The sequence below is a fragment of the Podarcis tiliguerta genome (genome assembly GCF_965153285.1).
Source record: "Podarcis tiliguerta genome assembly, chromosome: 5".
NCBI lineage: Eukaryota > Metazoa > Chordata > Lepidosauria > Squamata > Lacertidae > Podarcis > Podarcis tiliguerta.
The window spans coordinates 45,326,021-45,342,605 of NC_139538.1; the positions used below are offsets into that span (position 1 = coordinate 45,326,021).

Here is a 16,585-nt window from a genome sequence, read left to right on the forward strand (position 1 = left end):
CATTGCAATTTGGAAACTGCTAGTATTTTAGTAAAATATTGTAATTTGTTTAAAAGAATAAAAGGAAAATTCAGGTTTTCTATATTCAGGTTTGCAGCAAGTACTCTCTGTTGAGAGAGCCTCTACAGAGATTTAAAAATCACAAAACAGGAAGCAAAGCATAGTGTGGTAATATAGGCTGTTAGATCTTTAAAATACCCCCTTCCAAGTTTCTTCCAAAGTTCCCCACTTCCCATTAGCATAGAAGGCAATTTCATGTTTGGTAAGCTAAAAATGGTTTACTTACAAACTCTTCAAAGGTCAGATGTGCTTTTCCATACAGCAGCCAGAAAACACAGGCGGTTTTAACATAGGTTATAAAAAAAATGCTAAATGTTTGTCAATTATTTGTATAGAAACACAAAAATGGCTTGCTAAAGCTTCACGGTCTAAGCTTGGAAAATGCAACCCAGACATCATTACTGGTCAGCTCACATGGTGCAAAAGAGAGGGAGCAAAAGGCTTTGCTAGCCCTTCCTCCCAAAGTGAGGAGCTCTGACCTAGCTAAGCCTGGCAGGAGAGCTTACTCTATGGTCTTAATCCTTTCATGCATTAATTAGAGTTAAGCATATTGGTTATATAAGGCTGAATTATCCGACAGAAATTTTGCCATTGGTGCTAGATCAATATACAGCTGGCATTAAACATTTTAAAAGCACTAAAACATAATGTTCCACATCTCCGTACACCTTTGTCCTTCTACTAAATGGCTATGGCTACGTGAGCTGGAGAGGGACTGACAAAGGTGTTGGTTTTATAAACTGTGATTTATGAAACCAGGAATAAGCATCAGGCCTGCGTACTCCACCCTCATCTTCCCCTCTTCTTCTCCTTTTGTGTGCCAGCATCATGTGGAGATTCTGGTTTGTTATAAACCAGAATTTCCCACTATAGCCAAAATGGGAACTCTGGTTTAATGTTGGTCAACTAACCAGGATATTAAGTAATTGTTCATAAAGGTGGCAATAGAGAATCTTAACCAGGGCACTGTCTGAAAGCTTAGATTGAGGCTCAGGGGAAGGCAGTGTACTGCAAAACCTACACTCTCACTGGGTAAAAGTTCAGCCTAAATACTTATTCTCCTCAGATACACAACCAAAGGAAGTTGGCATATATTTAGGTGTAGAGGCAAAGGGTCAACATGAATGTGGACACATGGAGGTGAGAAGCTCAGGCACTGGAAACAATGCATGGTCTTAGGGGTGAAGGGACACCTACAATATCTCAGAACTGGGCTTAAGACACATGTGTAATGGGGAGAAAGGAGGAATGGCTAATGTTCATGCTTTATCTCAGCAAAAGTTTGCTTTTGATGTATCCAGCACTGAAGACAGAGGAAATTGTTCTTGAATTCTCCTTTGATGCTACTTTCTGCTGCTCTGAGGTGCGTAGAGAATGGTACAAAGAGGTTTTATTCCATTCACATAGCTCACCATGCCTGGCATGGGGTCCTTTCATAGGTACAGTAGGGGGGGGGGAGTTTTCTGCCATGAGGGATCCACATACACTATTCCTTTTAATGAGCCCAGAACATCTCTGGGTATCTTTCCCATATATTGTTTTGAAAATGTATCCATTCAAGTCTCCCCTGGAAGATGCTTTGATGAAAGCCTGAACCAAACTAGGATCTCAGAGTCTCACTCTGAAATGGTGTGTGTATATATATGCTTTTATCTGGCCCATCATTTTTTTTAATACTGCAGAGAAGGAAGCTTCCCCTGGAACTTTGACTAAGTTTAAAAGGCCCGACAGCCAGAACAGATGCTGAAAATAGAAAATAACCCAGGCAAGCTTTCCAAAGCAATGATGACACATTATATCAGCTATTACTGACCTAATTTAGATGTACAAAATCAGGCAAGCATGCACCAAAGCTAAATGAGCTTAGTTATTCGTTTGCAAGAGAACTGGGAGGATGTTGAAGGGCAGAAAGGATAAATTGTTATCAAAGGTATAGGACAAAGCCAGCCCAGAGAAAATAAGGTTAAGAAAGAATATGTTGTCCATCTCAAACACTCCCAGTTGTTTAAAAGGAAGCCAAAAGGAAAGGATCACTTGTGCACCCTGTCCACTGATTAAAAAGAACGACAGCATTACACTGTCTACAGTGAAAAATATGTCTCACAGTGACTCAGACAGCAGGAACAGACAGTCATCTCTGGACGTTTGCCCCATAGGGAGACATTCAGCATCACATATCTTCAAATGTTGATATTTTCTTCTCTGTGATGCTCCTAGATGCAGCAAAGTCAATTAATGGAAAATACTCACTTCACTAAACATTCACATTGTTCTGATGTGCTTCAGTGCACTTTTGCTTCCCTGTCTGCTGCTACTTCTCAGTGCCCCTCCTTCCGTCTTGTGTGTCATTAGCCATCTCTACTGTTTAATCTTATTGGCTGAGATAACTCATAAGATTTGTTTCTTGGCAGCTGTGATGTCAGCTGTCAGCTGTGTCAGGGTCATCAGCAAAATCACAATTAATCCAGCCGCTGAATTAATAGCAAGGAAATGGAGCCTGTTAGCCTGGCTGTGGGTCTCTTCTCACAAAGGGTCTCAAGAGAGACAGAAACTCATCCATGACAGATCTTGGAGAAGCCCCATTTCTTTCTTTTCTTTTTGTTCTCCCCCCCCCCCCAAAAAGAGAGAATTACAGCTGGCTGCTACCATAGGATGAACCCCCCGACACAACCCAGTTTTTTTCAGCTGCTTGGGGAATTTCTGATCCCAATAGCTCAGGGCCCCTCCCTTCAGCCCCGGTCTAGGGGGAAATAAACAAAGAGAGAAGTTTTATATTTATTTCTCCATAAACCTTGTGAAATACTCTTAATACAGAATGAGTAGCTTTAGACCCATGTAGTTGAGCACGTAGGAATTTCCAGTGGGAATTTCCAGAGAATTGCCTTTTAAAACCAATGAAGCCAAGTGTAAAGGTACAAATAATTTGGGAAAGAAGACAAGGAGGAACTTAGCTAGTTACATGTTACCTGCTTGAATAGTATCTTAGGTTTCAGAGCATGTACAGAAAAGATATTCTGAGAGGGCACTTCTTTTGTCACCTGGCCAGATGGTTCCAAGAAACAAAAACTGGGGGAACCCCACATTTTTTTTGTGGGAAGTTGAGACCAGGAAAAGCCACACCTCACTGTAGACAGTTTGCTCTTTCATCGAGGTATGAGATGTACTCTGATTTCAGGCATCTATCTGATCCAGTCAGAAATTATCTGAGGTGGGAGGGCTAGACTGTGGTCAGCAGCCTGCAGAGAGTCAGGAGCTGGAAATAGAGCAGGGTCAAAGAGAAATCAGGATGTGGGAATGGAGGACAAGCCACGGGACTGTTGGTCAACAGTTGGACTTTAAAATGGCATGAGAGGGTGTTTTACTGGATGTATTTCATGACATGGGAAAAGAAATCTCTTCTTCTTTTTTTAGAAAATGGCCTTTCAGATTATGATGCAGAAATACTGGAAATCTAACTGTAATATAAGCATTTGTTTGAACTTTTGCTATTTTTACTTGATGTTATTTTTATTAAATGTTATTTTTGTGATTGTAGGTTTTTAAAATTGTTTTTAATGTTGTATTTTAAATTGTTGTAAGCTGCTTTGGGACCTCAGGGTGACGGGCAGGTAATGGTAAAATAAGAATAAAAATAAGAATACTATACCCCACTTTTTTGTTATTTTACTTGTGATAGAACAATATTTTCAGCTTTCAGCCTGCCAGATCTGGCTGCCTGGTTCACATTGTATGTATTGAATCTGTGAACCGCCCTGAGAGACATCTGAGTATAGGGTGGTGTAAGGTGGTATATAAATTCTATTACAGTGATATCTTGGTTCTTAAATTTAATCTGTTCTGGGAGTCCATTTGATGAATTTAAACAGTCCCGAAACGGTTCAAAAACCAAGGCGTGACTTCCAATTGGCTGCAGGAGCTTCCTGCACTCAGTTGGAAGCTGTGGAAGCTGCGTTGGACTTTTGACTTCCGAAAAACGTTTGCAAACCGGAAGACTCACTCCCGATTTGTTCAGGAGCTAGGCCGTTCGACTACCAAGGTACCACTGTATTATTATTATGATTTATTATTATTATTATTATTGAATAGATTCCTGTTCAATGTGGGCCAGGCATCCGCACTAAGATTTTTTAAAGTGTAAATTATATCCCTGTCATGCTTTGTTCCTCTGGTTTTTGTGGTATAATATATAATATTCACTGTTGAGGAGGCAACTGTTATTATAAATCGGGAAGACTATCTCAATGAAAATCTATTTTATTCCCCTTTCTAATGTAGGAAAATCCCATGGATTAACATCTATGCTCAAGTCCAGCATGACAAAGAACAGGAAATGATTGGTTCTGTCAGCCAAAGTGAAAATGCCCCCAAGATCACTCTGAGTGAATTCACAGACCCTGAAGAACTCATGGACAAAGAGCTGGACACACGGGTTATAGGTAAACGGCCTGCCTGTTCATTCAATGACATCTCAACAATTCATGCTCATTAAGAGTCTTCTCTGGCCCTTGTCCTCCACCATGAGTGAATGCATGTTGCTGACATTGAGTGGTATTCAACTAAGTTTTGCTCAGAGTTGATTCACGGAAATCAATGAGCTATAGAGCTTAGTTATATGCACCCATTAGCTGTCTCTGCATGAGAAGGAGTCATGAGAAATATGTTAGATCGTGGCTGAATATTAGAATGTTAATTGTTTCTGGAGATTTTAGTGGCTCAGCTCTTTGCAGATGCATAGACGTTGGCAGGCTAATTTCTGTAACTGATGCATAGGGCAAATGAGGAAGGATGAGATGGTACATGAAGTCAAGAAACCCTAGGGTAGCAGAGTTTGGAGCAGCAAATGGGAACAGACAGGCACCTTTAGGGGAAAGGGCACGGGGGGAAAGAAAATGAACAAAAGAAGAGGAAATGCTTCCATCTTCTCTTCTCTACTGCAGTCCGGTGATAATACAATTCTTGTGTTACATGAGGTGCCTAAAAAAATTAAGCAGTAGTCTAATCAAAAGAGGCACTGCATGCTCCTTGAGGTCCACTCCAAGGTCACCAAGCAGAGTGTTAGTGCTTTGTGGAACTTTCTACTGAAATCAGACAGTCAATGGTGTTAAATTTTAGATGCCTCATTAAGATTTTTTCCTTCCAACATTTTTTTCTGGTGTAACTCCATTGTGTGTACCATTGGTCACTATGAATTAACTTGTAGACTTAATTGTTTACTGTGTACACTGCTTTGACATTTTTGGGTGGGATTTTGCTGGAAGGAAGAGAAGGCCCCTCGATTATACACCATGGCAAAAAATCTATGCCACAACCAATATCCTAATTTGGTGACCTCCATTAATTCTTCCATTCTCTTTTTTCTTAGGGAGCATCTCAACGATCTCCAACAGTGAAAGCACAAAGGAAATACCCAACTGCACTAGTGTTTAATACCAGGAATACCACTTTGACTACAAAATTTCTGAGTTTTTATTTTTAATTAATATTATTATTATTATTACAAAGAAAATTCTATGTCATAATGATGACTATTATTATTATTAGGGAGGGAGGGGCGCAGAATGTGGTTTTCTTTTTTCTTTTTTTTGGTGTTATTTTGTTTTCTGGGGCCACATTCATAAATTCAGTTTTTGGAAAACTGTATAATAGAAGAAAAAATGCAAGACTTAATGGAAACCAGAAATAATATAACCCTGAACTTAAAATTTTGGGCACATTCTCTATTTCCCCTTTCAGAAAATAATTGGGCTACTCTGCCAGTGGCAGTCTCAGAAGGTTATTTAATTGTTCATACCAGACTTGCTCCTGTAGAATGAATGCAGGGTTCTATTCTCGCTTGACACCCTGTTGGATTCAATCAACTGAGTATATATATATACATATATATAATATCCTGTATATCTTTTAAAATGGGGAATAATAAAGCCTTCTGAAGTTGACTCCTTAGATTCTCATGGGGGTGGGCAGGCTGCACAAAATGACGGCTGGCACATCTGACCAAGTTTATGAATGAGGCCCTTGCTGGTGCATGTTGATACTGTTGGTATTGAGGAAACCGATGGCATACTGTAGATAATTACCATGTAAATACCTTTTTATTTCTTGATAAATAATTTAATGTTTAGTAAAAGATAAATTTAAAACGAATAAACCACACTCACCCACACACCTTCACACCCACATGAGAAGTTCACTGGGGATCTGCGGCGAGCAGCTGTGTCACATGGGAGATCTGGATGCGTATCAGTTGTCTGTCATGTTTAACTCTTTCCTCTTTGTGTTCAATTGACACTGGTAGGGACCTGCAACAAGAAGGCAATATATCTGGGTTGTGAACACTTCAAAATGCAATACAGTCAAGATATTGGTTCTTCCTCAGAAGCAGGAGTGTAGGGCTTGGAATGAGTCTAGCAGGGAAGCTTAGAAACACTATGCTGAGTCCATTATATTCCCAGTCTATTTAACAGGTTGTGCAAGAAAATATGCTTCAGTTTGAGCAGATCAAATAATTGTGGCATCAATGTTGGGTCGCATTCACTGTTGGATAGTATCCAAGATTCATGCTTGTGGTCCAACCACCTTTCCTCCCCCTGCACACCTGCTAAATCTGTTTTGGATTTCCCCTCAACCCTCCAGAGCAGATTTGGGGAGGGCACAGGGCATGTGTGGGAGAGGAGAGGGGATAAACTTCTGCTGCACAAGCATAAATCCTTGCACTAATGAAATCAGTGCAAAGGATTTTTAACCTTTGGTGTTGCTCCTGTTACAGTCCTGTTTGATTTTTAATCCTCTAGCCTCCCCAAAATTTCTCCTGACTAGTCTTAGTTACTAGTGGCATGCATTTAACACACAGCTGGACTTCCAGTTTCTAATTCGGCAAATGGTGGTGGTGGGGATGGTGGCTCTCTGTGTTGGTTGTGTCTAGTATTTTTAGTTCTTAGCAGCTATCCAGTGAAATGCATATGAGATCAGAAACACCAGCTTTTGAAAACTACCATGGCGTATTATTATCCTCACAATTGCAAAACATCTGAATAGCCTTGAGAAGTAATGGGACAATGTCATTAGGATTTACAGGTGGCGGACTTTTTCATTGCAGTAAAGTAAATGGCAGTTCTTTTCCTGGTGAAGCAGTTTTTGATGATATTAATGGTGCTATTAATGATATTAAGGATGCCTGATTACTTAACTAGTCTGAAATCATGTCTGTGCAGTAAAAAAAAGTCCATACAATGGATGAACCATTCAGAAGAGGGCCAAATTGGTCATGGTGTTGGCAAATGTAAATCAGCCACAAGGATTTTCATCATATCTGTAAAGGAACCATTTCTCCCAACTTCCCTTCAGTCTCCTTCCAAAGCAGCTATATTTTAAAGCCATGTGCCCCTCTGGGGCTCCACAACTATAGAGCACTACACTGAAAGAAAAATAGCTCAGCAATGTGGTTTTAGGTAGAAAACACAACTGAAGGAAGGATTCAATAGAATAAAGGTGTAATCACTGTGGCTTCCTCAACCTCTTACCCCATAACACTCAAACTGTCACCCATAGAAGGGGAAAAAATCTCTAAAAGTAAAACCTTATTCTAAGACAATGAAGTTCTTGATAGAATCAGATGCTGAAAATATAAGCAATTAATGTCGTCATGCTCCTATGTCCTTAGTAGCAATATAGCAGCCAGGTGATCAACAGTTGAAGCTTATATTGGCTTGAAGATACACATGATTAATTTCTGCCTGACGTTAAAAACTCTGGAAAACTTGCTAAGAAAAAAGGGGTGGCAACATTATTTAATGGTAAGGGTTTTATAAGATTTAGGAGTTAAAGACTCAGCATGAAACACACATGGGTGTAATCCTATACATACTTATTTGGGAGGAAGTTCTGCTGAACTCAGTAGGGCTTATTTTAATAGAGATGCTTACAGTTATTGTTTTCTTTCTTCCTCCATTAGATGAGCTTGAAAAGTCCTAGGCTGGTAGTGTATTTCTGCAAATATATCTACTCTCATTGTCATTTCAGGCCGAGAATGTTTCCATACATTCCAGGGACTCTGAAGCCTAAACATATCCTCTTAATTGGACAGCAGATTTATTTCCATGGGGTGCTGAGTCTTAAAACCAGTCATATCCTGGAGTCATATTCTTAAGCTCATCAATTTAATTAAATGGGACAGCCCTTATTCATTTTAAATGAGCTCCCTATCATTTAATTTGTTCAACACTCCAGAACAGGATCTCACACACCACCTTTCCAGGGAGTGTTGAAAAAGTCTGTGATACCTATAGGCAACTAGTTTATGGTTTATCCAAAACAATAGCCGTAATAGGGATTGGAAAGAGAGCCACTATGATGGTGTTTTGAAACGCATGCTCTGCAAGATCTTGCATTACGTGACACCACTGGTGGCAGTGCTGGCAGTGGCAATGGGGCAGGTGGGCCCCCCCAAGTTTCTGCTACCTGAAACAGCGGCCTCACCTGCCTCATGGTTGGGTCAGCTCTTCCCTGGTCTCTATTGTTTATTGGCTTTGAGGTTTTTGCAATAGAATAACCCATCCTCTTCCTTCCCAATTATATAGTTGCTGAATCCCTTCCCCACTTCCTGCTTCAGTCACTGAAGTGTGCTAAGTTTTGTGTCCAAACAATTCTCTCTTGCAGCTTACACCAAAACTGATTTACCTATTCTGGAAATATAAAGATAGTGCAATGCTATACATTTTAACACAGCCCATTGATTTCAGTGACGCTTACTCCCAGGTAAATAGGTATAGAGATTGCAGCCAAAGAAAAGGAAGAAAGATACTGTAGGGCAGAGAGAGATAAATCAGCCTATGATTGTGGATGTCAAATGGTTAGCCGTCTGAGGAGACAGAAGGCGATGTTCTCTTGCTGGCACTTACTAAGTCATGATACTTTAATCCCCCTTGTTTGGACTAGGTGTTGCATGACATCTTGCCTTCCAGCCCTAAAGACCTCCCCCCCATCTGTGCGGCCTGAGTTTGACTCAAGTGCTGAGTCCACTATGTGTTGTGCCAGCCTTGGATACAAAGCAACTCTGCCTAATCCTGCTCCAGTCAGGATGCCAGGGGCAATATTAACCCAACTTATCAACCTCTCATGGAGTCTTTCACCGAACACAACTTGGCCAGAATGACAGAATGGAAATCCAAATCCTCTGTTGTTGGAAGCTGGCAAACTGGCACTGTTCCCTACCCTCCTTTCATTTCGAGATTTAAATGAGACAGACAATTGCAATACTTATTTTAAATGAAGTAAGACAAATGCATGAGTCATATATATATACATAAGTACATATATATACTGTTATTGGTTTTATTGTTCCATTTGAATATTTCTACTGTAAAAAAAAAGGCAGTGGTTTTGAAATTGTTGAAAATAAATGTATTTTTGTACATCAGAGCTGCCAGTTTGCATTCTTTTGGTGGCTTCTGGTTGGTGGGGATGCTTCATCTTGCAGAAGAGCCTTCCCTGCCTCTGCATATAGGTTTCAGTGCTACATGACATATGCTTCACCCAGCAGTGGTAGGACAGTGGAGCAGAAGTCCATGGGCCCTACTCAGTAGAATGAACAGGAGGGAATCCAAATGCAGCACAGCTGGCTTGCCACATTTTGAAGTAAGTTAAGGAATACATATCACCATCACAAAACAGGGTGATGCAACATGCAGCCCTCAAGGCCTTTTTTTTTTTTTTTTTTTTTTGCAGACCTCAGCAACATTTGATGCCCTCCGCCCTCCGCCCTTTCCCAAAGCCTGGAAAGTGAGGTGCTGGGCTTTGGGAAGGAGGCATGAGGGCTCTGACAGGGTCGTAAAGAAACAAGCAGGCTTGTTCTAAATTTGGCTTTAAGCCGTACATCTGGATCAGGCCACTGTTCTATCTGTACTCAGGCTACATGGTGATGGCACTGTAGCTAGGATGAAGAAAGGCCAATATGAAACCAAAACTAATATTACATGCACTGCCTAGAGGCTAATGAGAGTTGTTGGGAGACCCCTAGTCCCTTGTTTAAAATCTTTAGTAGATCTGGGGCTGTAGATCTGGTTGAAACTACTGCAAAAGGGGGGGGAGGTGGCTTCCCCTGATTTCCACCTTTCCCTATCACTTCAAGTGCTATCTCCTGCACTGTTCCAGATGGTCCTTCAGGTGGCTGGGCGGTTTTTGAGGGGGAGGGGGCAATGCAAGGGGAAGGACAATTGGCAAAAGTCTTTTCCCATTTTCAGATTCCTAGAGCAACTCATTCATAGTTGGTTCACTCCACTCATGGATTTCTGGATCAAGCTCAATGAGTATTTCCATGTTTCTTAGTATTTTGGACTTAAACAATGCAATTACTGGGAATGACTTTTCGCAACAAAATACTTTGGCCCAAACTAAGGGTGATAATATTTAATATATAATATTTAATACATTTAATATGTAATATTTAAAATGTAGTAGAAGGGGTTTGCTACCTTGAAAGCAGGTGTGCATGTATGCAGCAAATTTGTGTGCAAACCCCTTTTCCCCAACTTAAACCATGACACCTGCACTGTTCATCTTGCAGTTCTTAACAGAACCTGCCTGTCACACACTCTTTAAACTCAATCTAAGGGATATCAGGTTATGTTTCAAAGATTGTAAGTTATAAAACAATCAAGAGAAACACAGCAAAACAATTACTATCTGCTGGTTCTGAAACTCAGACATGAAACAGGAATTATATACATGCTATCTCTTCTCTCATTTTGTTTTTCTTGGCATTCTCCCCAATGCAGTAGTACAGTTATTAAGCACTATCAAAGCACCATTGCACCACTGACATATTATTGTAATACATCAACTGAATGCTACTCTTTCCTCATGTGTCTTGGTACTACATCACCGGACTGATGGCTGACAGAAACACAAAGTATAGGTGCAGCTCTGTTCAGTGTACCTCCCTGCAGCACTGCTTTTTCAGAAATAGGGGGAGGCCACTTTAGGAGGAAGGCAGAGAGGTGGCAACAATAAAAATCCATAACCCTATATGGCATTGTAGCAGTAGAGATCCTAACACTCAATTTGTACCAGAGCAGAGACCCAACCTTAGTTCAAGAAACAGTGCTCTTCAACTTCACTTGCACATCACCCAACAGTCTTCTAATTCATGTGCACATACGATGTGTTTGTGTGCATGTGTGCACACACATGCACACACACATTTCAGCTGCATAATACTATAGGAAGCGGTGAGAATGATGTAGGCAGTGTCTACATTATTCACCATATAGGATACAGCAGTGCCTAGTGTAATGCAAACAATTGCAACAGCCTCTAAATTAATAGGCTTTGCTAATCCTGCAGGGAGTAATCATTGACACAGGTTAGAAAAGGAGATACGCCAAATATTTTGGAGTTTCAAATTTTGGTTGAAATGATCATGTATTGTGAAGTGATCCCCACCTCCCCCAAAAAATGACTAACAACCAAGAGAGATGGAAACCTTCCTTTTAGCTGTGAACACCGTGGGGCTGTGATGGAAGCAGGAGTACCTTACTCAGCTTCATGAAAGCAGGCAGTTGCAAACTGGCTATGTGCTGTCACTGGCATCTCCAGTATGACCCTATGCCATGTTATCAAGGAGCTCAACCATACTGCTATTTTAGATATGCCCCAGCATCTTGACTCTAGGACTGCTTTGACTGATTTTCTCCACTGAACTCCAGGACTTGGATTCTATGTGGGCATCTGCGATGCAAGGGAGAATGAGATGCAAGGGAACAGAAGCTGGGAGGCCATTTTTGCCGATACTGCCTACGGTCCACTGTGTCAATGTTTTTCATGCTGCCTTTGAAGGTCCTCCATCCTTCTGGGACAGATTTGGGAAGGAGTACAGGGATAAAGGTTAATTAGGGGGTGTCGTGTCTACTGCTTCTACCACTGGAGCATCCCACAACTGGAACTCTGGCTCAGGGAATGTTTCTGCCACTAGCTATGATCCCAGCCAATATATTTCTCTCAGTAAAAATTCAGAGAGCAAGCTGATTTCTGTTTGAAAGCTGAGGTGTGAGAACTCTTTCTGAAGCATCCCTCTGTGTATTGTAGTCTACACTTCAGTTTGACAGGCCACCATGAGCTTTGATGGGACAAAGTTGGGGGCATGGGGGAGAATGTAGCCAGGCAACAAATAACTTGCTTCTGAGTATCAGCTTTCTCGTAAGAACTAACCTCAGTGGGTTAAGTAACGCTTCTACTAAGATGGCCTAAAAGGATCCCCCACTTTGCCAGTGTACACTACTTTCCTTTGCAGTTAGAGCACACATAATTATAACCTCAAGGCTTTTGAAGTCAGGACACTTGTTACTAGCTCCAGGACAAATGAGGAGTTGCTATTGATACAGAAGTCAAATGTTTGCCAGAAACAGCAAGTGTTCCTCTTTTTTTATCCAGTACCAGTATGAGCAAAAATGTAAGGGATGATCAATACGAATAAAAATAACAGAGCTGTCTAAGTATTCCAGCTGCTGGGGACTGCAAAGCAAAGAAGTCACAGGAAGCTTTCCCTACCTCATTGCAAAGCAAAAGTGAAACCAAGCACAGCCATCCCAGGAACCAGATCTTTGCTGGAAAACTATGAAAAGCCAGAATATTTTAATGGATGGCCCAATTAGCATTAAAGTTTAATAGTGAACAGTGAGGCTGTGTGTGGCATTTCTTGGCCAGCTGGCTAGAATAAGTTAAGGATTTGCTGGCCCTATTTTAACTTTATTTAATACTCAGCTTGGGGAACTTTGCTTTGGGGGTGATTTCATTTTCTTTTTACAAAATCTGAGCCACCTTTCTATCACAATGATATGTGAGGCAATTTACAGTATGCTCGAACTCAGGAGGAAAGGGAGAAACGTGCTAAGAGGAAGGCATGCTTGGCAAACCCTCACCATGATCAATTCCCACCCAGAAACCAATATCCCCACTGTGGAAGGATGTGTGGATCCAGAATTGGCCTCCACAGTCACTTACGGACTCACTGTTAAAACCGTGTTTATGGAAGACAATCTTGCTTGGTTATGAGTGATCACCAAAGAAGAATAAAGAACAGTACAATAAAAGAAAAATCTACAAGGGGAGACAGCACGTCCTGTGATTTATTTCTATATTGCTCTTTGCGCAGGCTGCAGGACAGTTTGCAATGAAGTCAAATAAGACAAAAAGAGAATTTATAATCCATGAAATATCATGATCCTTAAAATGCAGAAGACAGCAACTCGTAACTGTTGTTCACTAAACAGGAATTTACTAATAGCAATAGCAGCAACCAATCTATCTATTGGTTCAGGTATTATCAACAGGTAAAAGTCTTCAGTTGCACCAAAATCTGGTAAGAATAAAATGGTAACACCATCTTTCCTATAACTAAAAAAGAGATCATCTATGGATGTGAGTTCCACCAGCATACTGCTCCTAATGGAGCCCTGCCTAAAGGATCTTAAGATTTAACTTCCCTCAGAAGTGTCTTGCAAGCCAATCCTGGCAGACTGTGAGGTAGGCTGGGAGTCATATGAGCCTAAGCCATTTCGGAACTTAGAGGCCAAAGTCTGCACTTTCAATCACGCCTGGATGTTTAATGGCAAGCATCGCAGTGCTGTCACATGCTCCTCCACCAAGCAGCAGTGGCATTCTTCATTAGCTCCAGGTTTGAAACACTTTTTAAAAGAAAGATCTATGTAGAACATGTTGGGGAGTCACCTGGTTTCCTCGTATGTTGAAAGAATGTGTCATGGGAAAGCCAAAGGGCTGGGCTGATGCAGCCCTGTGACTCCCACCAGCCATGACTTCATCAGGGGCTTTATGGATGTATGTGTGTCAAGCCACTTCATACACTCGCCAAACATGCATCCAGTGGTGAGGGGCACAGCTAGCTGTGCATCCCTGCAACCTCTGCCACAATCCCCCTATAACTCACACCTACAACCCACCATTAACTTATTTTGCACAAACTTCATTGAGATCTGTGCAACCATACAAAAAAAATGTTCTCCCTTTTGTGGTGGTGAAGGAAGGTAAGACATCCCCTTGAAGGATTATACCTGCCATTATTGAGGAGGGGTCAAAGTATTTAAATATATTATTTCACAAACTGGTTAGTTTGAACTGCTGGGCAGGAATCCAGAAACTCAGGTTAATTTCTCCACCGATAAAATACTTGGGTGGCGGACAGCGATTGTTATTAAATACAATTTAAAAACTCACTTATGATGATAAACTGTTATTATTTCATTGCTTAATGAATCTATTGCTCAGCCTGAGAGCAAGGTGCTTACTTGGCTAAAAAACAAACAAAAAACTCTCTAACCAATTGATTGCCCTGGAATGAAGCATTGCATTTTGAAATGTGTCCTCATCTGTTTTGATCACTGCCAGTTTTGAAATTTAGCAACATGATCATCTCATGTTTATGCTAGTAGGTTTTGTCTCCTAAATTAAAACACACAAATGCAAACAAACACCCTTGAGATTAAAGTGATCCCCATTCTGTCTTTAATAAATTTTAAGACTCATATGATTTCTTAGCCAGAGTTCTGTGTTCCCCACCCCCGCATATCCTGTTTTCTGTAGAAGATATTATACCGGGCAGACTAAATAAGCTTATTCTTCCTCACCTGCTTATTTTTCAGCTCAAAATAGTTCTGTACAACTTGCTTTTTCATGGAGAATAATATAGAGAAACCCTGTACTGCCCCTCCATCCTACCCCAGTGTATGAAAAAGACCAGGAATATAGAAATTTCTTAGAGATATCAAGTAGGCTTTCTCTGTCAATTTTTGGTTTTTCTACTCCTCATTTTTCAAATTTTAAGTTGTGTTCTCCACATTTCCACATCAGTTTGCATGTTTTTAAAGACCTCATGGAAATTCACCAGCATTACTGTGTCAATTTGTCCTAATATCCAAATGTCTGTGTGCAAATTTGCCAAAAATACATATTTTTGCAAAGCAATTTTCCCTAATAAAATTCATTTTTGTATGCTATTTTCACTAATGCAGGCATTCTAATGCACATTTTACCACAGTATGCACATTCTTGTACATGTTACTTGGCTGGAGAATTGCTGCATTGCAAAATTCAGACAAGTGAAAAATTTGGAGGAGGATGTATTTCTGTTCTTGTATTGTTTCCAGAACAGTGAAGTAGGGACATTCACCTCTAAATGTGAACTGAACTGAATTTCTCCCCCATTCCTGTGTCTGCCCCATGTGTAGGGAGAGAACATAGAACTTAGTACCACAGGGCTTGAATGAAGCAGGAGACTATGGCTACACACACACTATTATGACATACCCTCCAACATCCCCCCGGTGAAAATAGGAACATTCCTGCAATTGGAGACTGTGGAATAGAGGTTCTGATACTGTAGGGAAGGGGTGTAGAAGCTCTGACCTGTGGACCAACCTTGGCTTACCAGGGGGCTGCACTTTAGCCTGTGAGGCCATTTCCACCAAACCACACCACCCGTCCATCAACTGACATCCATGGCAGTGTCAGCCAATGAGCAAGTGGACAGGGCTGAACCCCACATCTTCTGCATGATCCTGATCCAAGCAGGATCTAGTTCCAACCCAAAACCTGGTTCTTACGGGCAGCAATGCTGGGCGTTTTGCCATCTCTGGCAATAAAGTTGGCCAGAGTCACCTCTTCTCTTCTCTTCTCTTCTCTTCTCTTCTCTTCTCGTGCCCTGCGGGGCTTCCATACCACCCACCAAAGCCCTTGCCCTCTCTCCAGCTACTCTTCTGACCCAATTTTTCCCGTTCTCACTCAATCCAATAGACTTTCTCTGGACTCTCTCCATATGTCTGCTTCTGCTGCTTCTGGGCACTTAAAGCTAGCAGCAGAGAACACGCTTATTCTGCCACACAAGGGCACTCCCACTCACTTTTACTGATTCTTAAAGAGGCCATGGGCAAAATTGCTTCTAAGCTAAAACTGCAGTTTTGCCCATGGCCCCTTTAAGAAGAGCTTAAGGTAGCTTGCAATTGGGAATTTGCAATTGGGAATTTGTAACTGCACGAACAACTGAGGAGCCGTGATGGCTTAACGGTTTTCATGATGATCCTGGCAGTCTTGTGGCAATTGAAGACTATGTTATGATCCCACTTTCAACAGTTATAGCTTCCCCCAAAGAATTCTGGGAGCTGTAGTTGCATAGAGGATTAACAGTCAATCCCTCTTCACAGGGAACACTGCGAATTGTAGCTCTGCGAGGGAAATAGGGGCCTCCTAACAACTCTTTGGGGGAAGCTATGACTGTTGAAAGTGGTAACAGTGCTTTAAATGTATAGTGTTAATGTGGCTTAACTTTCTTTCAAGTGGACCTATGACCATTCCACTTCTTTTCAGACATAATTGAGTCCACGGCGGCCTAACCACGACCCCTTTCCCTTCCCATTTTCGGTACTGATATAACATCTAATTTGACCCTCGGTCTCATTTCTGGAGCTGCTAGTCTCCCCCTTGGTGTGCCTGAACCTTTTAACACAAACAGGTGGGGAGA

The 16,585-nt window shown here is 41.2% G+C and overlaps 1 protein-coding gene across 1 annotated transcript in view; it reads left to right on the top strand.

Moving 5' to 3' along the window:
- Positions 1-9,475, top strand: part of SORCS3 (sortilin related VPS10 domain containing receptor 3) — a 405,333-nt gene extending 395,858 nt beyond the window's left edge. The window contains exons 26-27 of the mRNA XM_083441626.1: positions 4,336-4,496; positions 5,423-9,475. Of these exons, the coding sequence (XP_083297752.1) occupies positions 4,336-4,496; positions 5,423-5,487 (226 nt within the window). The 3' untranslated portion in view covers positions 5,488-9,475. The remainder of the gene's footprint in view (positions 1-4,335; positions 4,497-5,422) is intronic.
- The last annotated feature ends 7,110 nt before the right edge of the window (positions 9,476-16,585 follow it).